Raw genomic sequence first — 25,577 nt, 5'->3', positions numbered from 1 at the left:
CATCATCTCTAGCATTTGTTATAGACTGGTGCTTTCTTGTTATCCTTGTTTTTTAAGGAATGCCCTCACTTTATGAATAGCTCAGTCAGGCCTTAAGTTTTTTTAAATCCAGCTTATTAATCCAAAGTATCTGTGGGTTCTGCATGTACAGATTCAACTAGTCATGCACCAAAATATAGCTAGGCTTACAGTGGTGGTGGTTGTCTATACTGAACACTTTAAGACTTCCTATCAACATTCCCTAAATATTACATCATAACAGTAGTTTCCCTGGAAGTTGTATTAGATATTGCAGGTAACCTCGAGGTGATTTAAAGTGTATGAGAAAATGTGTAGGTTACATAAAGATGCTACACAATCTTATATATGGGACTTGAACACCTGTGAGTTTTGGTATCTGGTGGGATAGAGTCGAGTGTCCTGGAACCCGTCCTTTGTGCTTTCTGGAAGGGATGTTTCTGAATATCTAGTCTTCTGTAAATCCCCATTTACTTAAAAAATATATAGTTGTTTTGTCGATCCCCCCCTCCCTTAGAAAAGACTGTAGAGATTTTGAGTGTTCCATTATAGTCACACTTTAGATGAAAAATTGACATATTTAAGAATGGCTGGCTTTCAATACGAAGTCATCGTGTCTGTAACATGATCTGCTCTTCATTTATTCATGTGTGTTTTTTTTTCTTCTGTTTCTCAGTTGAGTGTTGTAGTTGGCACATCACCCTACTCCTGTCACACCCCTGCCCCAGACCCCACACACAGTCACACAAGGCCCACACATTCCTTGTTAAGGGAATTCCTAGACATCTTGTAATTTTCATTGCCAAAAGTATTTAACAAGAGTGATTAACTGTACATTGATGGTATGTAGAAAATCCTCAATTTTTAAATGATATAATGCTATGTACATGTCTGTGTTTGTGTTTTATTACTAGCTACCTTGTTGAGCTCTCTTAGATTTTCTAGGTAGGCAATCCTATCAAAAGAAAAATTGTCTAATTTTTACCTTTGTAAGAGCTCTATATATTATTTTTATTTTACTTCCTATTCTAGCTTCAACTCTCAGACCAGTGCTATTAGTACTTATTTTTTAAAGAAGATTTATTTATTTATTTGAAACTCAGAGTTACAGAGAGAGAAGGAGAGGCAGAGAGAGTGAGAAAGGTCTTCCAGCCACTGGTTCACTCCCCAGTTGGCTGCAACGGCTGGAGCTGCGCCCATTCAAAGCCAGGAGCCAGGAGCTTCTTCTGGGTCTCCCATGTGGGTGCAGGGGACCAAGGACTTGGGCCATCTTCCACTGCTTTCCCAGGCCATAGCAGAGAGCTGGATCAGAAGAGAACTAGAACTCATTTTTAATAATGAGTTACTGGCCGGCGCCGTGGCTCAACAGGCTAATCCTCCGCCTTGCGGCGCCGGCACACCGGGTTCTAGTCCCGGTCGGGGCACCGATCCTGTCCCGGTTGCCCCTCTTCCAGGCCAGCTCTCTGCTGTGGCCAGCGAGTGCAGTGGAGGATGGCCCAAGTGTTTGGGCTCTGCACCCCAGGGGAGACCAGGATAAGCACCTGGCTCCTGCCATCGGAACAGCGCGGTGCGCCGGCCGCAGCGCGCTACCGCGGCGGCCATTGGAGGGTGAACCAACGGCAAAAGGAAGACCTTTCTCTCTGTCTCTCTCTCACTGTCCACTCTGCCTGTCAAAAATAAAAAAAAAAAAAATAATGAGTTACTGACTTTAATGTTACTGACTTTAATGTGGATACCCCTAGTGTCTCATGGATAAATTAGGTGTTAGCTAATTGTTGATTGAGGGAGTTTATGCTTTGATTTTGTTTTTCTAAGATTTATTTTATTTGAAAGGCAAAGTGACTGGGGGGGGGGGGGGCGGGGGAGAATATCTTCCATTCATGGGTTCACACCCCCAAAAGGCCACAACGGCGCAGGCTGGGCCAGACGGAAGCCAGAAAACTAAAACTCCATATGGGTCTCCCACGTGGGAGCCAAGGCCTGATCATCTGCTGCTTTCCCAGCACATTAGCAGGAAGCTGGATCACAAATGGAGCCAGGACTCAAACCAGTGCTCCCATGGACTTCTAGCATCATAGGCAGTGGCTTAACCTGCTACGCCACCATGCTGGCCCCTGGATTTTTTTTTTTTCATTGTTGTTTTGTTTTTTAATATTGGAGAACTGATCCTCTTCCTAGTTTTCTATGAGTTTTCCTAAAAATAGTGTTGATCCTTGTTGAAGGATTATTATTCAGTTGTGGGTCTTCCTCCTAAAGGCCCACACTCCGAGTCTGAGATATGTGTGTGCATACGTGGACCTGAGGCACGGAAATGCAGACTCCTGAGGATAGTCTAGGCTCTCCATGCTCCAGGGAGCTGGAGATGTGAAATTAAGACCATGTGTTAGTGAGGAAATTTTACAGCCTGTATAGTTCATTTGGGTGAGTTGTAATAAAATGTTGTTCAGCTCAATCCCACAGTTCATTAAAAAATAGTCCCTTCCTCATGAGACTTTGTTATGTTTAGAAGCTCAGGCTTGCCTGCTGACAGTAGCTTGCTGTCTTCTTGCTTCCCAGTGACGCCAATGCCCCCTTTGCCCAGTGGAGCACAGAGCGAGTATGTGCGTGGCTGGAGGACTTCGGCCTGGCTCAGTATGTGATCTTTGCCAGGCAGTGGGTGACTTCTGGCCACACACTACTGACAGCCACGCCTCAGGACATGGAAAAGGTAAGGGCTGAGCTTGGGTGAGAAGATCCTCATTCTCCCCAGACCAGTGCATGGGGAGGTGAGGGTCCCTCTCCACCACACACAAGGGCTTGGACAGAGGAAGAGGAGACTGAGAGAGCCCCAGAACTGAAGGTTGACCTCCTGGGCCTTTGTGCAGTGGTGCACTGCCACCCAGTCCCGGCATCTCCACTGAGCCACAGCATCTGCTCAGGGCCAACCTACCTGCCAGAGTTCTACCTGTGGTCTTCCTGCTCTAATTTCAGGAGCTAGGAATTAAGCACCCACTTCACAGAAAGAAACTGGTTTTGGCAGTGAAAGCCATCAACACCAAGCAGGAGGAGAAGTCTGCGCTGCTAGACCACATCTGGGTGACACGTAAGGACAGGCATATGCGTATTAAGTAGGTTTCTGGCAGTTCCCAAAAATGTAAAGTCTTTCACTGTTGAATGTATTCAAGCCAGCTTTTTTGTTATGAAAGGCAGCTGATTACTAAACCTTCTGGGGAATAGAAGTAAACTTCAAAATGACGCTTGGCTAGGTTTTTTGTTTTTTTGTGGTTTTTCTGGTGATGGAGTCAGGATGGGAGCACAAGGCATCCGCATTCTGCTATTCTCATGAGTCCTGATTTTGCAGGGTGGCTTGATGACATAGGCTTACCCCAGTACAAGGACCAGTTTCATGAATCCAGAGTTGATGGACGAATGCTGCAGTATCTAACTGTGGTGAGGACTTTTTCTGTAAATATTTCCATTGTTCCTGTGAGAACTCAGTTCAGTTGTAACTGTGGTGGTGCTTGAAACTGAACTCAACCTCCTCCCTCATATTCTTACAGCCTTGAATTTATATCATTTGTCATGTAAGAGGTCCCCAGCAACAGAATAGAAATCTTTGTGATGAGAAAGTGTTTGGTGTGTCCATGTGCCCTTTCCTGAATGAGAACTATATGCCCTCATTTGTTCAACCTAAAGTTAACCAGAAAATGAGGGAGTCAACACGATAACATGATTCTGGATTCAGACTTGCTGTGTTTGGTTTGGGAAAGACCTTCCCGTTGGCAACTTTGCTTCACCAGCCAAACTTTCTCTTCCAGAATGATCTACTCTTCTTAAAAGTCACCAGCCAGCTACATCATCTCAGCATCAAGTGTGCCATTCACGTTCTGCATGTCAACAAGTTCAACCCGCACTGCCTGCACCGGCGACCAGCGGATGAGGTGAGGGCTGGCTGGCCTTTATCCAGGTAGCCCTGAGCCAGGACACCTGCAGTATGCGGTGTGAGGCAGCAAGGGTAGCGTCATCACAAAATGGCTTCACGTTGGACCTCAGTACGTGGGATTCTCTCCTGTGCTAGTGCTTTGTGGTGCCAAAGACTCCCTTGGATGCATGTCTTTTGTGTCCCCTAGCAGCTCCTAGACTTCCTGGCTGCCACCCTCTCTTGGGGAGACACACACTGCGGGCTGGCTAGCAGGCAGTAGCAACAGGTCTGTCAAAGTCATCATAACCATTAAAGAAGTTGAGGGAATGGTGCCAAGGAGAGGGAAATGGAAAGTCAGTGGAAAGTTGAGTGTCGAGGTGGACGTAGGAGAGGAGAGCCAGAAGAGAGTGAGGGGAGAGAGGCCAGTAAGGAGCCAGGCACTTCACAGTAGGTTTCCTTATCTGTAGGTACAAGAGTAACTGACCTACAGGCCAGGTACACAGACCCTCTGTAACTCTGCCTTTCAAAAAAATAAATAAATTAAAAAAAAAAAAAGATTAACTCAGCTTCCTAAGGGATTAAAAATGCCTGCCTCTGCCCACCATCTCCTGTTTCTCCCTGTTCATCAAATCTGTGTTGAATGCCTTGTGTGTGTCCGGCACAATGCTGAGCATGTTGATCTTAATGTGTGCTCCCTCACACATTTGGCCACACCAGGGAGATCTTTTACAAATGTGCAAACAACTCAGTTCATAATTGACCATCATCTTTAGAGTTCTGTTGTCTCCTTGAATGACTGAATTGTTTGCCTTCCTTTATTTGTCTCAAAGTTAACCAGAAATTGAGAGAGAAATAAAATTCTGGATTCAGAAATCTCAGTCAGGAAGATCCCACAGGATTCAGTGAGAACTCTCTCCCTTGGACCCAGGGAAGGCTCTCAGGCTGATGATCTGGCTGCCCTGGGTCACTAGGCAGAGGGGTCTTTTTTTCTGGTGAGACATCTGGGGCTGACTCCACAGAAGACCATTGGTGAGACCTTGTGAAGCCTAACTTTCTTCTCCTTATCCCTCTCACAGAGTAACCTTTCTCCTTCAGAAGTGGTGCAGTGGTCCAACCACAGGGTGATGGAGTGGTTGCGATCAGTGGACCTGGCGGAGTATGCCCCCAATCTTCGAGGGAGTGGCGTCCATGGAGGTCTCATTGTGAGTGGCTCTTTGGGCATGCCCATCTGCCCTGGTGTTCGTGGGAGTCTTTGGAAACTCAGTTCTAAAGGACCAGATAGAAATCCCATGCAGGTTATCTGAAACCCTTGTATACTTCAGAGTCTCAAGTGTTTGATAATTTGTGGTTGAGAATTAATAAACCTCATGGAAACAAGATGGCTTGTGGAAGGATTTCTGAAGCAAGAGACCTAGAGGATTCCACCACAGTGGGGTTGCAGGAGGATTAACCCTTAACTAAGGCAGCTCTACTTGTTCCCAGAGGCACATGGAGGCCGGGGATGTAAGGGACAGGCCATCAGAATATAACTTCCTGCTTGCCCTGAGATGGTCTCTTATTACCACTCAGCTCTGTCAAGTGGCAGAGCCAGGGGGCAATGAGGGAGGGTGGCTTGGGTGTGATGCAGAGAAGACTCTGGGAGGTGACATTTATCAAAGAGAGCCCCATTCTCTGCCGGTCTGGGAGCACGAGTTGGCCGGTCAACAAATGGACTGATGTCCGCTCAGAGCCAGCCTTGGTGCCTGACAGACAGAAGGGAATGGGGCAGAGAGGAGGTGGAGAAGCTGTAGCCCTGCTCCCGATTGCCCAGTGTCACCCACTAGTGCCACCCACAAACGGTCGCCACGGCCGAGTTTGTCTAATGTTTCTCCTTAGATCCTGGAGCCACGTTTCACGGGGGACACTCTGGCTATGCTTCTGAATATTCCTCCACAAAAGACGCTTCTCAGGCGCCACCTGACCACCAAATTCAATGCCCTGATCGGTCCCGAAGCTGAACAGGAAAAGCGTGAGAAAATGGCCTCCCCGGCTTACACACCGCTGACCACCACAGCCAAAGTCCGGGTGAGTTGTGAGACCCTTTCTGAGCAGCCCTGGCGGCCTGCCTTCTGGTCTTCATGTTGCTGGCCCAACATCGGGAGCCACACCAGCAGGTGCAGCCTGGACAAGGGGCACCCTCAGCTTCTGCTGCAGGTCCCACTGTCTGTCGTTGAGTCCAAGGAAGACAGTGCTGGTTTCTTTGCACAGAAACCACATTAAGGAAGCATCAGTTCATAGGTGGCTGGGAGCTCATCCGTCACATCAGTGTTGCTGGGGTTTATCTTGCAAAGTCCAGGTGCCCTTCAGTGCCTCCTGTCAGCGTGCTCCCATGCTGTGGGCTCTTGGTCTTGCTTATCTTGTCCTGTGAGCTGGTAAACATGCAACTGTGTGGAGATCTCCCAGTCATCCAGGTACCCCTGCCTGGCCTACATTGTGCTAATGCCATGTCCCTCTCTGACCACAGGCCTACAGACAGTCTCTGGAGGCCAGGCTGGGCCTGCCCCTGGTAGCATGTTGGCACTGCAGGTCCAGCTATGTCTCATAACCAGACATCCTTCCTAGGAGAGCAGGACAGCAAGTGACTGGGGAGTGAAACCAGACAGTGCTGGGCAAACTCAGGCAAGGAGGAAAGCCAAGCTGGGGCCATCCAGTGTGGCTCTCAAGGGCACAGGTGCATAGAGGGGAAGCAAGTGTTCCCCTGTGTGGTGCCGGCAGCGGTGGTGAGGCAAGTACTCTTGCTCAGCATGAGTACCAACCGTGACATTCTGCAGGGACTCCTCGTCCATCTGTTGGGGCAGCAGGGCATGAGTTTCAGGCACAGGGTCTTGGAGGAGCCTTTCCCCAGCACAGAAGCTGCCTATGGGAGTTCTATTCTCTTCTGTTTTTCTAGAAGTAGTTTAGCTTATTCCTTTCTTCTGGGCCCACTTTTAAATAACATCATAGGTTATCTCTGCACACTGCCTTGGTCATCTGCTTCTCAAAATCTTGCATTTGTTCTGTTTCAGCCAAAGAAACTAGGATTTTCACATTTCGGAAACATAAGAAAAAAGAAGTTTGATGAATCAACAGACTACATTTGCCCAATGGAGCCCAGTGTTGGCGTCGGTGACAGTCATAGAGTCTACAGTGGCTACCGGGGCCTCAGTCCCCTTGATTCCCCTGAACTGGATGGGCTGGACCAGGTGGGACAGATTAGTTGATGCCCTTGTCACCTGCCCCGTGTGCACCCTGAGAGCTCACAGTAACACTGCGTGTGTCACCATGTAACTGCATCTCACCCCCTGCACACGTGCATGACTTGCAGAGAACATTCCAGCAATTGCATCCCCCCGGATAAGACTCTCTTCCGGCCCCGAGGGTGGCCAGACTCTGGAGTTACCCCTCTGCAAAGGAGCCAAGCTCCTTTGGGGACTGTCACCAAAGGTGGACTCAGGAGGAAAGGCTCCTAAAGATGCTTTTACAGACATTTTTAGTAATTCTTAATGCCCATCTCCAGCACCAGTGGAAACACGTGAACTCGGACCCAGGTTCAGAGACCATGGACAATCCCAAGGGGCTCAACCCTCAGGCTCCTTCCCTGTGCTTTTGTTGAGGGAAAAGTTCAAGTGCCTTAGGCCTGTGGGTCACAGAGTCTTGGCCAAGGTCGAAGGAACAAGCAGCAGGGATTTCTGCCGCGGTGACAGTGTAATTGTGTTGTGCCTTATGACAGAGGCGGTCGCTTCCTTCTGGTAATAAAAACAATATTTATGTAGAAAGCAAATAAGTGCCACATATCCTTAATCTGGTTGGGGGAAGAGAGCTGGGTGTGTCTGCCAAAGGATCCTTACTGATCACACAGCTTGAGAGCCAGTGGCACCAAGCAGAGTCCTTGGCCAGGGGCATACTCAGGATTTGCCAGAGGTTGGGCGTGGGTAGAGTGAAGAGCCCCCACACACACCTTGCATCCTTCAGAGTTCTGGGGCCCCATGCCTCAGGCACTCCCTCCCTCCCTGAAGCAGAGGGGAGCCTCAAGTCTCACACAAGCCTGACTGCAGGGCGCCTTTGTCCTGTGTCGGCCACATGGGCAATGGGTGGTGGGGGAGAGAAGCGGGGCGGCTGTGCCGGGCTCTGGTCTTTGCTGGGCTTTGCCAGCTTTCCATAACTGCTGCAGCCACTGATCCGTCGCTGCTGGGACCGATCTGTCCTCTTAATTTAGAGGCTGCCTTGCTGATAATGGGTCCTCCAGATGGGCCCTGTCTGGCTAGGGACTGACGGAGAGATACACCGTGCCAGTCTGGGCTTCTGCACTTAAGATTCCAGTTTGCCCCAGGGAGGCTTCTGGCTTCCCCAGTTCCTCTGGGCCTCATCTGTGAAAGAATAACGGCGTCATAATCGTCTAGATGGCGAGACGGGGCCTGGTGACCTCACCGTGGCACTCCAATTCTATCCCAGAAGGATAGAAGAGATTTCATTCTTCAACGATGAGCAGCCTGGGGCCTGACCTGGTCCTACAGGCTGCCACCTCCCCTGAAGTCCAGCTGCTGAGAGATGTGGACACAGGCTCAGCAGCTGGCGTCTCTGCTATCTGGTCTTGGTACCCAGGGCCAATGAGCAATGTGCTCCTCAGGGCTGGTACCTGGCCATGGTAGTTGGAGAGCCAGCCAGGATGGGCTTTCTCCCTTACTTCTTTCCATGTCCTGGTGAGAGAGTCTGTGCATGTGCCTGTTTGCAAACCCTGCATGGAATTGTTTGGCCACGAGTTCTCTGCGCTGCCCTGAGCACGTCATGTTTTTCGTGGATGTCAATTTTCCCACCTCTAAAACAAGGGGTTATAGTTGGTCCTCGAAGTCTACAGAGGATGCTTCCAAATCTCCAGTGTCTAAGTGCGTTTAGGGAAGAAGGAGCAGGCATACAGGAGGCGAGAGGCGCCCCCATGAGCAGCTTCCTGAGAATGCCCACCTATGCCAGTGTCTGGGCACTGGTGTCTGGAATCCTACTGGTACCCGGGAACTGACAGCCTGTTCAGCATCCTGAAAGCCTTCGTCTCCACTGCTCTCTGCTCCTGGAAATAGCTGGGACCCTGAATATTAACAGAAAAGCTGCTTTTGACAGGCCTGGGCCCTGCCTCTCTGTATCAAGTGCTGGCGACAAGTGGAGCCCAAGGAGAGAGAGTGCATGCAGGATGCTGGGTGCCTTTCCCCAGGGACAGAAACAGCATGTGCCCCACCCACCCGTTACTCGTCAGGGGCCTGGCACCCTTCTTGCCCATCCCTCCAGGGAAGCATGCCTTGGAGAAGCCAGGCCCGGCAGGACTGGACTTGCATGCCATCTCTGAATCGCAAGCTGGCTCGATGGTGCTGACCAGCCTGTGCCCATTTTACAGATGGCACCTTCGGAAGGCACTGTGACGCAGATAGGGCTCCTCTCCCAAGACATTCACCGCCTCACGGTAGGACCGTCACCCTCTCCCTGCAGTAGGACTGGGGCACGGGGGTGTGGGCAGTGAGGTTGGTGTGGCGGTGCCATGGTGTGGGGAGAGCACAGGACGGTGCTGGGCGCTGGGATCAAAGCCTGCGCCTGAGCCGGTCCTGAGGCAGAAAGCAGCCCAGCGGCCCTCTGGGCCGGAGCAGAAGCCAGCTAAGCGTGCCGCGTCTTGGGTCCTCGCCACAGCCTCAGAGCTTTGAGGAAACCAAGATGCTCGGAAGCTCTGGATCACTGGCCAGTCAGCCCGAAGACAGGCCTGCACTCTGGCCTAGCGGTTGCTGCCCAGCCCTCTTCCCATGAGACGTGCCTTTCCTCTCACGTCACTGACTTCATGGAGATCACAGGCATGTGGGTGCATCCTGGTGTGCTTGAGAGTGCAGACCATGCCAGGGGCCAGCTTGGGCTCGGAGGAGGAGCAGTAGGTTGGAGGGAAGCAGACCTGGTTCAAGCCCCTGCTCTGATTTTCAGTAGCTCTGGGACCCTGCCTGTGTGTGTCTCACTCCCTCTTTCTGAGTCGTGGCATAGTTGCCCATAAGGCAGTCAAATAATATCCTCCTGGTAATGCTTATAGGCAGACTCAGGCTGGCAGTGATGTGTGTTTGAGGCCCCCTAACTTCCCAGGGCCCTTTTATCCCTGGAGGTTCCATCACTGAGCCCATCAGCTGCGTTGTCTGCACACATGGAAGCCCCATCTCCACTCTTTGCTGGCTGCTGTGCTAAGGATCATGGAGCCTATATCAAAGCCAGCACAGGAGTGGCCCTGAACCCAAGCAAGATCATTTGTATACAATTTGTTTCTGACTCACACACTGAAATGAATCTGTCTACCTTGTGCCCTTATAGTCTTTAACAGGTCTTTGGTGACCTTGAAATAGCAACTTTACCTCTAAGACAAGCTGTTTATCTTGATAGTAGTATCTGTTCTGACCTAATACCAGGGTCCCTGAGATGCCATGACCTGACAGCTCCCACTGTCAGAGACCACACCCAGTGCCCTCTGCTTCCCAATGGCTGCCCCCGGACAGCCATGACCAAAACCCTGCTAAACCGCTCCTTTGGCTGTGTCCTTTCAGACCCTGCTCAGCCAGGACCAGCTGCTGAACGACTCTCGCCTGGCTGCTCCGGACTCTGATGAGTGGAGATGACGTTCCTCGTGGCCGAGAGCCCAGAGAGGCACGTGCAGGGCCCCGCGTCTTGGCTTCAGTGGGAGCTGGCGCGCAGCCACCCATAGAGCCTGGAAGTTGCAGGCTGGGCCTTTCAAGACGGGGTGTCCACAGGAGCGAAGCAGAGCTGTGGACAGGTGTCCAGGAGGTGCCCCCGTGTCCCTGTGTGTTTACAGTCGTGCTGTGCCCCTCACCGCAGCTTTTATACCTTTTGTACTTTTCTATGTGGACCACAGCCCACTTCTGAAGGGAGAGCAGTGAGCTGTCAACACAGACTCAATGGCTGCTTCTGTTCCCAGGGACAGCCGGGAGGCTCTCACACCAAAGGGGAGGAAGTGTGAGTTCATAAAGCCTCTGCTGGAAACAGGCATTCTGATGTCCTGCAGTGACTGTGCTGGGTGAAATAACGGGGACCTTCGGGGCTGCTTCCCACGGGGGTGTGTTTGCATTCGGAGCCCTGGCCACGTCGGGGTATTTAGGGTGACAGCAGGCCAAGAGCACTGTGATTACTTTCCTGCTGCCCTGGCTGCTCCCCAGCTACCCGCATCTGCAGTGTGTGTGTGCATCCCCAACACACGTGCACACAGCTGACACACAGCACACCCAGTTTCCCAGGCCTTCCCTCAGCAGCTGCAGGTGTAATGTCTGGTTAAACAGCTCCCCCTAGTGGGAGGCCCTTGGTGATGCCAAATGCAACACATTACCATAGCAATTCAGCATCTTCCCAAACAAGCCCGTTGTTCCTTCTCCAGAGTCCTGTACCGGAGAGGCACCACCGAGCACCCAGAGAGTTCCCTCCCCTGCCTCTACCCCCACCCTCTAGGTCCGATGTCCTCTTTCACCGGGTCACTGCAGCTGGTCTCTGTGCCCCCCAACCCCACATTGGTCAGCGCTGTTATCAACAGAGGGACCTCCCCGCAGCACTGTTGGATGTCGGTTGCCTTTCTGCTCAGAACTCCTCAGTTACAGAATCACCAGAGATAGAGTCCGAGGCCCTTGACCATCCGCAGCCTCGATGAACCCATGGTCTAGTCTTGGCTCCCTCTGACCGTTCCTCAAGCCCTACCCTCTCTGTGGAATGCGTTTTCCTCCTGGTCCCCTTCATGAGGCCAGGCCCTGTGTAGATTCTCTTTCGGGAGGCCTGCATGCATGTTCCAGTTGAAGGTCGACTGTGTCACAGTGCTGCGTCTGCCCTTGAGGCAGACATCACAGGCCACCTTGAAGTGAGCTGTGGTCATTCCATGTCCACCCTCAGCACCAACTCGCTGAGTCCCAGCTGTGGGCTGGCCCAGTCCTGGTCCTCAACCTGCTCAGGAGGTCCATGCTCCTAGGGCCCCACCTACTCCTTCCCAGGTGTGCTAAGTACCTTCCACTCCTGGGAAGGCTGGGGAGGGGCCGGAGATACAGGCATGAATGCCAAAGTCCCTGCCTTGGTGCTTCCAGGGGAGCACAGGCCTGTTTCCAACGGGAGTATGCTGAATGTGACAGATGCTCTAATAGACGTCTCTGCGGCCCGAAGGAGCAAGTTGTCATGTTTAAGGAGGTCTGGGGTAGCAGTCTGAGAAGGCTCTACAGAAGAGTGACACTTGGATTGTGCATGCTAAGCATGCTTCCCCAGGTATGCCAGAGGGGCAGGGCATCCAGGCAGATGGACTTGCCCCCCGCACCCCAGCAGCTGTCAGCAATTGGAGAGACTAGAGCAGGGTTCCTCAGCCTCTATGCGCCCATCATTTGGGCTGTGTAACTCTGTGAAGGAGGCAGTGCAGCCTTGGTCCTCACCTTCTAGATGCTAGCAGCAACCCTCTTCTAGCTGTGACAGCCAAAGTGTTTCCAGTTTTTGTCAGATGTTCCCTGGGGAGACAAAACTCCCCCCATTTGAGAACCACTTCGCTAGAGAAAGGGATGAGTATGGGGGGCTCAGGGAAGAGGAGAATCTGCTGAGATGAGCAGGAGCCAGATCCAGAAAGGCTGCGTAAGCCAGGGCCGGGGCTGCGCCCTGGAGATGGACTGCAGTGAACGCAGAGAGAGTGAGCAAATGACAAGTGTGCTCAGATTTGCATTTCAGAAAACATCTGAGGGCAGGATCTTCCCTGAGGAGGCACTGAACAGGTGGGAAGGTGAAAGCTGGCTGCTCCTGCCCTCCCACAGGCTGTGGGTGAGACCATCCCTGTGTTCGGCTACAGTGCGCAAGACACACTCTCCTGCAGAGAGTTCCCTAGAGCTCTGCCTGCAGACAGACAGACAGACAGATGCCTGCAGACAGACAGACACACACACACACACACACACGGTAAAAAAAAAAAGCCAGTGGTGTCAAGTTCACACTGCTGCCATTAGGCCAGTTTTTGTGAACAGGCCAATGACCTGGAATGAAGCAGACTCAGGCTTAAGCCAGCTCTGCCACCTGCTGGCTGAATGAGCAAATTCCCCACAGAATCTCTGGCTTGTCCGGATTCTGAACTCACAGGTGGAGGGCAGCCGTGTCCTCTGGCCAAGAACAGCAGATAGCAATAGCGGGCACCTCTATCATCTGGGCTTTGCTATTAGGAAGGATTTATGGCACATGTTTGGGGAGCTAACTGTAAGTTGAGAAGCTTCCATATTAACCACTGCCATCTCTACCCTGGCCTTCCAGGACACAGCCTGCACTTAGAGGATGTTAAAAAAATGCACTCTCTGCATCCACCATCCCCCTGCAACGTGTAGGGAGTCTGGAATGGATCCTGAAGCCCACCTACCCTGTGCATTCACTTCCCTGATGTGTGTTTAAAACCCATTCCCATCCCAAGGGCCTCTCACAACCAAAGGAAGTGTGCCCATGGAGGGTGTCTGAGTCCTCTACTACGTATGACCTTAAAAGCAGAGTACCCTGGAGCCAGGGAGTTCGAGAGGTGATTAGGAGTTGATAGAGCCCTGGATTCTTCTGGAATTCTGCTCTAACACTGGTGCTAGTTCTGACCCCCTCCTTGGTCTGCAGGAGCCAACTCCCAGGCAGAGCAGGCCAAGGCCTCCTGATGGCCTAGCAGGTTCTCCACAGAGCCAGTGCCTCGTGGGCTACCTGCTATGTGCTTAAGTTTATTTCACTAAACCATGGAGAAAGATACAGAAACGGAGCTCTTCCCAGCCTCCACACAAGGAGGCCTCAGATGACGCTCTGCTTCCAGCCCTTGGAACCTATCTTGAGGAGAGCTAGGGGGAATGCCGAGGCATTTCTGAAAATATCCCAGATTAACGTGGTGAAGCCAGCCTCGTTGCGAAGCACATGAAAGGGGCCCGACAAGTGTGGGAAGGGCGCGGGAAGCATTAGTAGATGAAGATCATGTCCTTGGTATAACCCAGCTTCTCCAGGTTGGGCTGAGCGGCTGTCTGGATCAGGGGTGGCGGGCCGCACACCAGGATGAGTGTGTACTTCCCGGGAGCGGGGAGGTGCTCCTTGATCATGTCGGCAGTAACGAAGCCCGAGCTGTACTTCCAGCCTGAAAGGAAGCAGGAAAAGGCTGTGGGTGCCTGGTCAAGTCCTTGACTGCAACTTCTTGCCGCCCACCCCTTCCCCCCAACTTTGCTTCCTTGCTCAACCAGGCAGGAGGCACTGTTGACTTACAAAGTTTTGGAAATCGTGGCATTGCTGTTTCTCAGCCCAAGAAGTAGAGGATGTGAGGCATGGGGGGATCTCAGCTCTACCTGAAGCATTTACCCAACACCAGGCTCCCTGCTGGTGTCTGCCTGCTGTAAGTACTGCCAAGGCTGGTGAACTCCGTACCCCCAGGATCCATGGGGTGGTGGCAATCAGGGTAGTTTGTGGTGCTGTGGAACCACCCAGTCAGGCAGCGCCCTCTTCTGGGCAGTGAGCTGGATGACGAGCCAGTGTGCGAGGGGAAGGGTGCACTGTGCATGTGCGTGCTGGTTGCTGGTGAGGGGCTGCAGCAGCTGTCCAGAGCTCAGCATGGGGGACTGCTGGCCACTGAGGTGCTTCATGAGGGTGTGGTGGCATGAATGGTGGCGTGAGTGAAGGGCCCAGTGGTCCTATTGGATGCAGTGTGTGATGACTGTGAAGGGTGGATGTTCAGGGCAGCCCAGTGGCTCACTGTCTCTGCTGATGTTCAGTGCAATGGGTAGAATGCTGCTGATAGCAGATACCTGCCCTTGACTGCCCCTATAAGCAGGTCATCCCAAATCCTCCCATCTCCCATGGGCAGCCAGAGCCCAGAGTTGCACACACACACACACACACACACACCCGCCCCATCCTCAAAAACAAAACAACAGAAGCCAGTCCTTGAAGTTGCTAAAGGGCCAGAGCTGAGCCATGAAGGTGAGGGCAGTGGGAATCCCAGTACCAAGAGGCGGCCTGTCCAAGGTGTACCACAGGTTGAACTGGTCTAGATGAGTCCTGGAAATTTCTTCAAGCTCCTTTCTCACCAAGATATCCTCCTCTGTCTAGAAAAAAAAAAAAAAAAAAAAAGGAACACTAGACAAGCTCCTCCAGGGGCAGCCTGTTTGCTTCCCAGGCTGAGCGCATGACACGAGATGCCACCTCCTGCCCACGCTGTCACCACTTTAGCCTGAGTGCTGGTCGCAGACTCCTGGGAAACCAGGGTTCAGGCAGCTGTTCTGCAGATCAAACCCCCTCTTGAGGATGGAGTTGTAGAGCTGTGGTGACTGCACAAGTGGGCTGGCTTTGCCCAGAGGGCCCAATCCCCCCTCCCACATCCACACCGAGCAGCAGACGTGGCAAACCCAATGGGAACAGTTGCAGGCCTGGGGCCCTCCAGGCATGAACGGGGGTAGGGAAGCCACATGGTAGGACACCAGAGATCTGAAGGAGGTGGAAGGCGTGTGGAGCTCCATTTGGAGAAAAGAGGAGCAAAGTTAAAGTCACTCATCACAGGCTCAGAGCTAGTATACAGAGGACCTGGACCGTACACCGCTTCAGGATTCCAGGCCCAATAGTTCCACTCCTGGGATTCTGTTTAAGGAAATCTAGCAGTAATCAAGACTAGGCACAAGTACTCATCACTACAATTTATATCTGTGAGAACTGAAAGTAACCCGAATGTAAGAGCTTTGGTCACTTAGAATGCATTGATAGAGACTATTAAGAAAATATTTACAAAGTGTTTTTAAAAAAAAAATTGCCTGTGTAGTAATGTTGAGTAAAAACAAAATCATCTATCAACAGTATAGATGCATATATATATATATACATACATATATATACATGCAAATACATTACATTCACAGAAAAAAGACAAGTAAGATATTTATGTTCTTCTGTATTTCCCAACATTTCCACGGAGGGTGTTTATGATTTTATACTGAGAGGAACATAGAAGTGCAGGTTAGGAAGGCGAGCTCAGTGCTCAGGGCTGGCCAGGGAGACAGAAGAGTTAAATAAAAACAAGCAGAAAAAAATGCGCCTGGACTCAGCTTCCTCGGCTGCCAGTGGCTCGAGCTGAGCCCACAGAGGCCTCCCACAGCCGCAGGCACCCAAGCAGCGTGCGCCCAATCAATGGGAGAGGACTGAATGCAGAGCCCAGCTCAGCGAACATTCCATGCTCCCACTGCAAGTTCAGGGCTGACTCAGCAGAACTGACCTGGTTGGCAAAGATGAGGGACATCTTGGTCCTGTCCTTGGGGTTCTTGGTGATGTGGCGAATGAGCTGCAGCATGGGCGTGATGCCTGCAACACAGTGAACGGGCAGGCCAGCTTTCTCCCCGCTCTGATGCCACACTCCCTGGCCTGTGTGCAGTGGCTTCACCATCTGCCATGGTCCCAGTGACACTTTCTCACTTCAGTCCCTGACACAGCCCCTCATTTCGGTTTTCCTGCCTAACGTGACCCTAAGTCAGAAACACTTTCTCATTTTTACATGATGGAAAGAGCATTCTGAGCTCTCTGTTGTCCTCATTTGTAAAACAGAATTAAGGGCTGGTAAGTGTGACTGTTTTTCCAGTGCCTGTATTGGTGTCTGGCACATTACAAGTCTCCTGAAAGGCCTATTCTCTTCTGAGAGGTCTTCCTTCTCAGAGATGGGAGAGTCAGGCTGGAACTGGAGCCATGAGCTCTTGGGAGGCTACAGGAAGGCCTGTGCCCACTCCCAGCATGATTTGAGAGGCCCCTCCTGGCTCCTGGGCAGTCACCTTGTTGGTTAAGCGGAGCAAGGCACACGGGCAGTTTTAAGACCTGTCACTGACTCCACATTCCCACCGCCACCGTTAGGGGAGAAGCCTCTCATGCTGTCCCTCCCAGCACCAGATGATTCCAATGTCAGCTCACCCTCTGGATGAAACCCCCAGATGCCTCTTACCTGTACCCCCAGCAATCATTCCCAGGTGATGGACCAGTTTCTTTTCAGGCTCGCTTGTTTTGTATTGTTTGATTCTGAGAGTCCCTGGAGACATAGAGGATGCTTTTGACCTCTGCAGCTCTTGCCTGAGAGCCTGCAAAAGGTCACTGACTTTCCCTGGGACTCCCAGGAGGCGTGTCCCCCCAGGGGATTGGATGCGCCATTTGCAGCCATAGAAGCAGGCCACTGTGATCTCCCTGGACAGCCCAGTGCACCCCCGCACAAGTAGAGCAGCAAACCGAGGTCAATATGGAACCTCAGAGAACATTCTTCACCTGCAGCAGGGAATGAGTAAGTGATGAATCTCTGACAAAATGGACGAGTGTGGACGTCTCCCATGCATCTGTTGTTCGCTTTAGCTGGCACCCTTCACACGCTAGGCACTGTGCTTAGACTCTCATGACATGGGTGTGTGAATGATAGGTGTGGTTGTAAATGAATTTATGTGTGATTGTATGAAGACTTTAAGGACAAGCCTATGTGACTCAGATCTGAGGAATGTTCTAGAATAATGGAACCACTGCAGGAATCTCCCCCCCTGCCCCGCCCCACTGACAACTGGCAGTCCCCCAGTACCTGGCCCATTGTAGAACAGGCGCCCATTTGGCCCTCGAAAAAGAATGGTGTCCCCAATTTTCATATTCTCCAAATACTGAGTCATCTTCCCTCCTTCAGGATAACGGGGGTGAACATTTTTGAAGTAGATCTGAAAAACAAGACAGTGCAGTTTTCACACCCTACAGCACCGTCCGCACAAGACCCACACACTGGGAAGTGCATTTGCCTCGTGAAGCCCTGTGGAGCAGCTGCTCTGCTCCCAGCAGGTGTAAGCAATCCCCAAAGGCACCACTGGGTTAACTGTAGCTTCACTGTAAGGTAACACTGCTGGAAAGGGACAGGGTATTCATCCCCCCAGGGAAAAAGCACTGCCCTTCCACCCTGCCACCCTCCACAGGCTTATGAGCATGAGGCAGCTGGACGTGGTGGGCACAGTGTACCTTTATAATTAAGTCCACAAAGCCATGGTCATCATCGCTGGAGACAGGCGTGTACGCCCTCACCACCAAATCATCATCAATTCTGGCCAAGAGGTGGACATAGTTACCTACAGAAAAGGCATCAAGTGTTAGGTGTGGGCATGGCTGGCTTACAGAACCCTCCGGATCCCATAAAGGACTGGGCTTTGGTGAGGGGCACAGAGTGGGGTGGATGAGAGGGAAGGAGCCCCAAATCAGGAGGCCTGGATCCTCAACACTCCATGTGCTTCCCTAGGCAAGTCAGTTCATCTCTCTAGGTTTTGACCTCTTCCTTTGTAAAATGGGGATGATGCATCCATCCAGACATGATCATGGTGTAATTTGTGGGTAGAGAAGAGCTAATTAAAGTTGGATGGTATTGGGCCGGCGCCATGGCTCACTAGGCTAATCCTCCACCTGCGGCACCGGCATTCCGGGTTCTAGTCCCAGTTGCTCCTCTTCCACTCCAGCTCTCTGCTGTGGCTCAGGAAGGCAGTGGAGGATGGCCCAAGTGCTTGGGCCCTACACCTGCATGGGAGACCAGGAGGAAGCACCTGGCTCCTGGCTTCGGATTGGCGCAGCGTGCCGGCCGTAGTGACCATTTCGGGGGTGAACCAATGGAAGGAAGATCTTTCTCTGTCTCTCTCTCTCTCTCTCTCACTGTCTAACTCTGCCTATCTAAAAAAAAAAAAAAAAAAAAAAAAAAAAAAAGTTGGAGAGTATTAAAAACAACTAAAAGGAGTATTTCCCTTAAAACACATTTGCCTTCACAAACCCGTTTCTTCCTAAGCTGGGTGTCTCGCTGGGGTCTGCGAATACATCACAGCTACCTCATCCAAATCCTGGTACGGAGCAGGTCTAGGCCCACAGACCCTGCAAGAGACCGAGGGGCTGGACATTCACAGCTAAGACACAGCCATGCCATCGTGTCTTCCTGGCCCAGGGCTCCTCTGGGGGGCAGCAGTGAAGTCTGAACCATGAAATTCTGCCCCTCCAGCCTAGGTGTGGCCAGAGACCTGTGGGCTGTGATTGCAGCCCGGGGCCAGGTGACGGGCTGCTACATCTGAGATGGAGACCTCAGTGACGAAGGCAGTTATCGACAAGGGCTGGAGCTGCAATCGAGATGCTAAGGGCTAGAAGCCAGAGGAGACTCTGCCAGTTTCTGAGGGAGTAGAGGCAGTAGGCACCGGAAGCTGGTCAACAGACAAGGAAGATGGAACAGAGAGCAGACAGAAACAGACCTAGGAGTCTGAGACGAAGGGAGGAAAGCAGGTAAGGTGGAGCACTGAGGGGGCCCCTGAATTTGCCTCAGGAGCACAGCCACGGCCTTTGAGTTGGCCCAAAGCCTGAGGTCCAGACACTGGCTCCACCACTGGCCAGGGTGTGCCTATCACCAGGGACGCAGGAACAAGTGCCCGAGGCAGAGCCTTCCTAGGACAGTTAGCCTAAAGCCGGCTGCCTGGAAAGCTCTTTCAGGTGCAGCCAACCTGGGCCTGGCCTGGCAGTGCCCCCAGGGAAAGTGGGGCTATCGGCAGGTCCCTCGGACCCCACATCTAACTGGTGTCACTGCAGCCAAGCTGGCAAGCATGGACAATCTCTGAGCCCTCACATCAGACTCCCAGAAGCCTCAAAATTACCTCGTTCCGCTAATTTGGTTTGCACTGCGTGCACCAGGGCTGAGGAGCAAGCAGGTCAAGGCAATTTCTAAGACACCTTATTTCTCAAGGTTTTTTGTGCTTTAAAATTTTTTTTTAAAAAATATTTTATTTGAAAGGCAGACAGAGACCTTCCATTTGCTGGTCTACTCCCCAAATGCTTGCAACAGCTGGGGCTGGGCCAGGCCAAAGTCAGGAGCCAGGAACTCAGTTTGGGTCTCCCACATGGGTGACAGGGACCACCGTGCTGGAGTGATCATCTGCTGCCTCCCAGGGTGTGCATTAGCAGGGAGCTGGAACTGAGACTGTGGCCAGGACTCAAACCCAGGTTCTCCAATATAGGAATGCAAGCACCCCCAGCTAGGTCTTAATCGCTGTGCTAAATGCCCACCCAGGGTTTTCATTTTTTTAAAAGATTTATTTATTTATTTATTTGAGAGAGAGAGAGAGAATGAATGAGTATGTCTTCCTTCCGCTGGTTCACTCCCAAAATGGCTGCAATTGCTGGAGCTGGGCTGATCTAAAGCCAGGAGCCAGGAGCTTCCTCCAGGTCTCCCACATGGGTGTGGCGGTCCAAGCACTTGGGCCAGTTCTGCTGCCTTCCCTGGCCATTAGCAGGGAGCTGGATTGGAAGTAGAGCAACCAGGACTTGAACCAGAGCCTATACGGGAGGCCAGCATTGCAGGCAGCAGTTTTACCTGCTCTGCCACAGCACCGGCCCCCCGTCTTTCAGGCTTCCTGGCAGCAGGACTGGCCTGGGAGGCCAGGCAGAGGGCTGGAAGGCAGCATGACACTGAGCACTCACACTTGGAGAGGGAGTGAGAAGGAGCTGCAAGGAGGCTTTGGGGCCTGGCTGGCTGCTTGGTGTAATGTCAACAGAACTAAGGTCAAGATTTTTTCCTGTGTATATGAGGGCACTTCAAAAAGTTTGTGGAAAATAGAATTAAAAGATAAGTCTATGGGGTCCACATCCCATATCGTAGTGTCATTTCTGATCTAGTTTCCTGCTGAGACATCCTGGCAGGCAGTAGATAATGGCTCAAGTGCTTGGAGCCCTGCCACCTACATGGGAGGCCCAGAGGGAATTCTGTGCTCCTGGCTTTGCCCTGGTCCAAACCTGTCTGTTGGAGGCGTGTGAAGAGTGAATCAGTGGATCGATCTCAATTTCTCTGTCTCTCTGTCACTGCCTTTCAAGTAGATGAATAAATTAATAAACATTGAAAACAGGGAAGTTGGGGCTAATCAGTAATTCAGGAATCAAGCCTCAGTCTGCAATGCCAACATCCCATATGGGCGCCAATTCAAGTCTCAGCTGCTCCTCTTCTGATCCTGCTAACGTGCCTGGGAAGGCACTGGAGGCTGGCTCAAGTGTTTAGGCCCCTGCCGCCCATGTGGGAGACTAGGATGGAGTTTCAGGCTCCTGGCTTCAGCCTGGTCCAGCCCTGGCCATTGCAGCCATTTGGAGAGTGAACCAGCAGATGCAGGACCTTCTCATTTCTTTTTCTTTTCTTTTCTTCCCACTCTCCCACTCTCCCACCCTCCCTCCCTCCATTTCTTCCCTTTTCCTTTCAAATATTTTATAAACAAGTTTATGTTGGTGCAAAAAAAGTGTGAAAGCCATGCATAGTTTTTTCATAATACGCATTTTCCATGAACTTTTCAGGGCCCCTGTCTAAGGCAGGCACGCTGTGGATTCGGAGGCAGCAGTGGCATTTGTACAAAGCTGCTCTGGACACCTCCTCCACCCTGGGTCTCACACAGGTTTTCTGCCTCACTAAGACGGACTCAGCTGTCTAGCGGCGTTACAGATCAGAGATGGGTAATCAGAGCTCTCACCCTGCTAGGCCCGGTATCCACGGTGGGCCCCTCCTCCTGTGGGTCTGAAGCCAGTGCAGAGAATCCGTGTGGTAGCAGTGGTTGGGCACCCGACTCCCTCCTGCAGCCCCACCCATTCTGGGCCTTTCCCCTGACTTATAGCACAACAGCAGTTCTCCATCTCTGAATGTTCACATCTGTCAATCACATGACCCTCACCGTAACCCAAGTGATACAGGCTGGCAGGCCTGGGCAATTCCATGTTATAGACCAAGGCTCAGAGAGGTTGAGGGACTTGCCTAGGGTTACCCAGCAAGGGACCTCTGATGAGATCTTTAGACTTTCTGACTTTAGGCTCACTTCTTCTCAACGTCCATTGAAATACCACTTTTGTGTCAGCCCAAAAGGGCCAGTACCACCCCCGAGGCTGACCTCCCTGATTCACACCGCAACCTCCAAACCTCAGGAAATTGGAACGCTGCAGCTTTCCAGCTGACAGCACCAGAGCACCTAGCCCCCAAAGGCCCCAGTCCCAGGGGAGACCCCAAACCCGGCTCACCTACAGGAAGCCCTAAGATATGCTCCGGCGAGGGCAGTCCAAAGCGGAACCTCCGGGTGTTGTGGTTGATGTGCTAATGAAAGGAAACAGAGGCTGACTCTGAGCCTTCCAGGAGCCAGCCCTGATGGGCAGCTCGGATCCCTGGGAGAGGAGTTCCACCTGCAGCCTTCCCAGAGCACACAAAAAGGAAACTTGAGGCCATGACACCTCTGACTGCCCACCCTGCCTCCAAGGCTGCACTCCTCCTCTCTCCCTCCTCAGCCAGGGCAGGGGGCAGGCTGACCGTTACCTCTTTCTCAATCAAGGGCAGCGGGTACTTGGCATCAGGGTCCTGTAAGGTGATAAGCTCTTTCTTCCTGGAGCCCATGGTCTTCAAAGCCACCAGCAGCACCGTGACCCCAATGACAGTGATGGCGAGGAGCAGGGTCGGGTCCTGCAGACAGGGTAAGCAAAGGACTTCAGGGCTCGCTTGCTGGGGGCAGGGGAGGGGTCAGGCCAGACGCACAGAAGCTGGGCTGTGCAGGATAGAAATAGGAGAAATAGGCAGAGCGACAGGTACTGCCGCATTAGACAAGCAGAGCCTAGGGTGGGCAGAGCGCGAGGGAACGGTCAGCTGCAGGTCACACAGACCAGATGTTTCTGGCTCCCTGGACCAGGGCAGACACATGGCCCAGGAGTAGCAACGTCACCAGGCCCCTCCTGCCCATATCCCTTCATCTGGGTGACAGCCGAGAGGACAAACGCTAGGAGTCCCTTCCTTGAGGTGGAGAGGCGAATTACATGACTTCCAGTCTGGAATGAGGACCCCATGTGGGTGCTGTGCCCTCCCAGGGTACTTGTGGCCCACAGCAGCGCTGGGGACAGGACTCATCCTCTCCCACCCTCCCAATCCAGTTCCGGTCAGGCTAGGGAGGGGTCGGGAAAGATGGGCAGCCCTGACCACGGGTGCTCCAGGATCTTAAGGCCCTGGGCTCACCTACATTCTTCCTGCAGGCCAGGCGAGGAAGCCGCCTGAGCACTCACCTGCCAGGGGCTCAACCAGCCTCCCCGCATCCGACCCCAGCTACGCCACCGCGCCCCGCAAGGCCTGCCAGTTCATTCCCGGACCCAAGTCAGATCCGACCGCTGTGGGCAATGCCGGCCGGGAGCGAGCGCCCGTGGCCCGGACCACGCCTCCTCGGAGTCCGCCGCCCGCCCAGCCCAGCCCAGCGCCCGCGCCCGCCCGCGGCCAACGCCGGCCTGCGCCTCACTCCCCCCAACCCCGTTCCGGCTGCCGGGGGTCCCGTCGGACATTTGCCGGGCCCCTGCCGGTCTCCGCGCCTCTGGCCTCTCCCCCGCCCGGCCCGCCCGGCCCCGGCGCCGCCCTCGCCGGACACACCCGGAGGGAGATGCCCAACATGTCGTCGAGCCGGGGCGAGCCGGGGCGGGCCGGGGAGTCCTGGGCGCGGGCAGCGCCGCCTGGAGGACGGCGAGCGGCGCCGAAGCCGGGAGACGCGCGCCCAGCGCCGACGGAGGCGGGTGGCAGCGGCGGCGGCGGCGGCTGGACCTCGGCGGCTGACTCTCCTCGCAGAGGGGCCGGGTCGGAAGGTTCTTTCTGGCGCGTGGCGCCGGCTCCCGTCCAGCCCTGCCCCCAGGGCCGCGCGCAGTACCGGGCCAGAGCGCAGCGCGGTGAGTCGCGGGCCTCCAGGTCGCGGTGCCACCTTATCAGTTGGCCCCCGCCGTGCAAGCTCCCCGGGTCCTGGCCTGATGAAGCTGTGGCAAGGCTGGAGGAGGGGGTGCTGGCCAAGGGCCCGAGCACTCCGCCCGCCCGTTCATTCAACCCGCCTCGCAGGTGTTTGCCAGGTGGGGCCCAGGTGGAAGGTGTGATGAAGTGCAGACTTCAGCCCTTCCTACACCTCCTAGTTGTGGAGCGTGGCCAGTAGCCGGGAGGCATGGGTGTGGGTACCGGGCTCTTGGCAGTGAGTTTCCACTGGTAAAGGTAAATCCCCGCCTCTGGGGCTTGGGTGAGACAGAAGCAAAGACACGGCCCCCACCTACTGTAGTTTGCTAGGATGGCCGTGTAACACACGACTGCACTCCGGGTGGCTTAAACAGGCCTCTAGTGCCTCAAGGCACGAGGGGTATGCTATGATTTACAAACGGTTAGTCCCCACCAAAATTCATCCTGAGACTCACTTCCTCCATGCGGCAGCGTTAGGAGGCAGGGCCTGGTGGGAGGGATTAGGGTGAAACACTCATAGAGTGATGATGGCCTGTGGAAATGCATTCTTTCTTACACAGGACTGGAGTAGTTACAGCCAGAGCCGGTTGGAAGGCGCGTGTTTGGTCTTTTGCACACGGCCCTCTTGCCCTCAGCTTCCTACCCTAGCATGAAGCAGCTCAAGCAGACCAGGCACCAGGCCATTCCCTTGGACTTGCTAGAATGAGGAGCCAAAAGCCAACCTTTTTTTTTTTTTTTTTAAAGATTTATTATTTATTTGAAAGGCAGAGATACAGAAAGAGAGACAGACTGAGATTCCATTCATTGGTTCACTCCCCAAATGGCTGCAATGTTCAGGCTGGGCCAGGCCAAAGCCAGGAGACAGAAGCATCATCTGCGTCTCCCATGTGGGTGCAGGGGCCCAAGGACTTGGACCATCTTTCCCAGGCACAGTAACAGGGAGCTGTAGTGGAAGTAGAACAGCGAGACTTGAACCTATGCCCATATGGGATGCCAGCACTGGTTCCCTCCCCAAATAGCTGCAATGATTGGGGCTGTGCAGGCCTAAGACAGGAGCCAGGAACTTCCTCCAGGTCTCTCACATGGGTGCATGGACCCAGAGACATGTGCCATCCTCCACTGCTTTCCCAGGCACATTAGCAGGGAGCTGTATTGGAGGTGGAACAGCTGGGACTTGAACAGGCACCCATATGGGATGCTGGTGCTGCAGGCTGAGGCTTAACGTGCTGCGCCACAGTGCTGGCCCCCCAACTTCTTTCCTTTGTAAACTGGTCAGTGTCAGATATTCTGTTAAAGCAATAGAAAATGGACAAAGGCAGGCTAGATGTCCAAAACAAGGTATGGTCAGGAACAATCTGTTCCTTGGTTCTGTCTTAGGTTATTTATTTATTTATTTTTTTAAAGATCTATTTATTTTATTTGAAAGACAGAGTTACAGAGAACTCCGCTGGTTCACCCCCCAAATGACCACAATGGCTGGAGCTGCGCCAAACCAAAGCCAGGAGCCAGTAGCCAGGAGCTTCTTCCTGTCTCCCATGTGGGTGCAGGGGCCCAAGGACTTGGGATATCTTCGACTGCTTTCCCAGGCCATAGCAGAGAGCTGGATTAGGAAGTGGAGCAGCCGGGACTCGAACCAGCATCCATATGGGATACTGGCACCACAGGCTGCAGCTTTACCTGCTGCGCCACAGCGCCGGCCCCCTGTTTTAGGTTTGTAGATGGTGTATTCTCTTTCACATAGCCTTCCCCCGTGTATGTTCCTGTGTCCAAATTTCCCCTTTTTATAAAGACATTGGTCATACTGAATTAGGATCCACATTGATCTCTTTTTAACTTGACCCTAGCTCCAAATAAGGTCACATACAGTGACATTGAAGGTTA

The 25,577-nt window shown here is 52.9% G+C and overlaps 2 protein-coding genes across 10 annotated transcripts in view; one reads left to right on the top strand and one right to left on the bottom strand.

Annotated features, from left to right (window-relative positions):
• PPFIBP2 (PPFIA binding protein 2) overlaps positions 1–10,795 on the top strand; it is a 167,559-nt gene extending 156,764 nt beyond the window's left edge. For 6 of the 7 annotated variants that reach the window (XM_062196568.1, XM_062196565.1, XM_062196563.1 and 3 more), the window contains 9 exons: positions 2,575–2,725; positions 2,989–3,100; positions 3,359–3,447; positions 3,816–3,938; positions 4,996–5,121; positions 5,795–5,983; positions 6,964–7,140; positions 9,321–9,386; positions 10,495–10,795. In XM_062196568.1, coding sequence (XP_062052552.1) covers positions 2,575–2,725; positions 2,989–3,100; positions 3,359–3,447; positions 3,816–3,938; positions 4,996–5,121; positions 5,795–5,983; positions 6,964–7,140; positions 9,321–9,386; positions 10,495–10,566 — 1,105 coding nt within the window. In that variant the 3' untranslated portion in view covers positions 10,567–10,795. The remainder of the gene's footprint in view (positions 1–2,574; positions 2,726–2,988; positions 3,101–3,358; positions 3,448–3,815; positions 3,939–4,995; positions 5,122–5,794; positions 5,984–6,963; positions 7,141–9,320; positions 9,387–10,494) is intronic. The other variant, XM_062196566.1, reaches the window with a different exon arrangement.
• A 2,849-nt stretch (positions 10,796–13,644) lies between these two features.
• Positions 13,645–23,404, bottom strand: LOC133764460 (NADH-cytochrome b5 reductase 2). Of its 3 annotated transcripts, none has more exons than XM_062198137.1 (9): positions 23,355–23,404; positions 22,266–22,409; positions 21,977–22,049; positions 17,930–18,036; positions 17,508–17,637; positions 16,893–16,976; positions 16,179–16,264; positions 14,922–15,021; positions 13,645–14,060 (listed from the first exon to the last, which is right to left on the bottom strand). In XM_062198137.1, the coding sequence occupies exons 1-9, from the start codon at positions 23,373–23,375 to the stop codon at positions 13,888–13,890; spliced, it is 918 nt and encodes a 305-aa protein (XP_062054121.1). In that variant the 5' UTR covers positions 23,376–23,404; the 3' UTR covers positions 13,645–13,887. The 3 variants fall into 3 exon arrangements, with proteins under 3 accessions (XP_062054121.1, XP_062054120.1, XP_062054122.1); XM_062198136.1 differs by lacking the exon at positions 23,355–23,404 and adding an exon at positions 23,000–23,140; XM_062198138.1 differs by lacking the exons at positions 16,893–16,976; positions 23,355–23,404 and adding an exon at positions 23,000–23,140.
• Between the last annotated feature and the right edge of the window lie 2,173 nt (positions 23,405–25,577).

Source organism: Lepus europaeus, chromosome 7 (genome assembly GCF_033115175.1).
Source record: "Lepus europaeus isolate LE1 chromosome 7, mLepTim1.pri, whole genome shotgun sequence".
NCBI classification, from domain to species: Eukaryota; Metazoa; Chordata; class Mammalia; order Lagomorpha; family Leporidae; genus Lepus; species Lepus europaeus.
This window is presented reverse-complemented; position numbering and strand designations above follow the sequence as displayed.

Bases quoted from the DNA above. Each gene is read 5' to 3' on its own strand.
- LOC133764460 (XM_062198136.1), bottom strand. From the start codon at position 23,029: ATGCGGGGAGGCTGGTTGAGCCCCTGGCAG. The intron at 22,410-22,999 runs GTGAGTGCTCAG...CCCTGTCTGCAG, and splicing joins GCTGGTTGAGCCCCTGGCAG to GACCCGACCCTGCTCCTCGC. The intron at 15,022-16,178 runs GTCAGTTCTGCT...TTTTTTTTCTAG, and splicing joins CCCTCATCTTTGCCAACCAG to ACAGAGGAGGATATCTTGGT.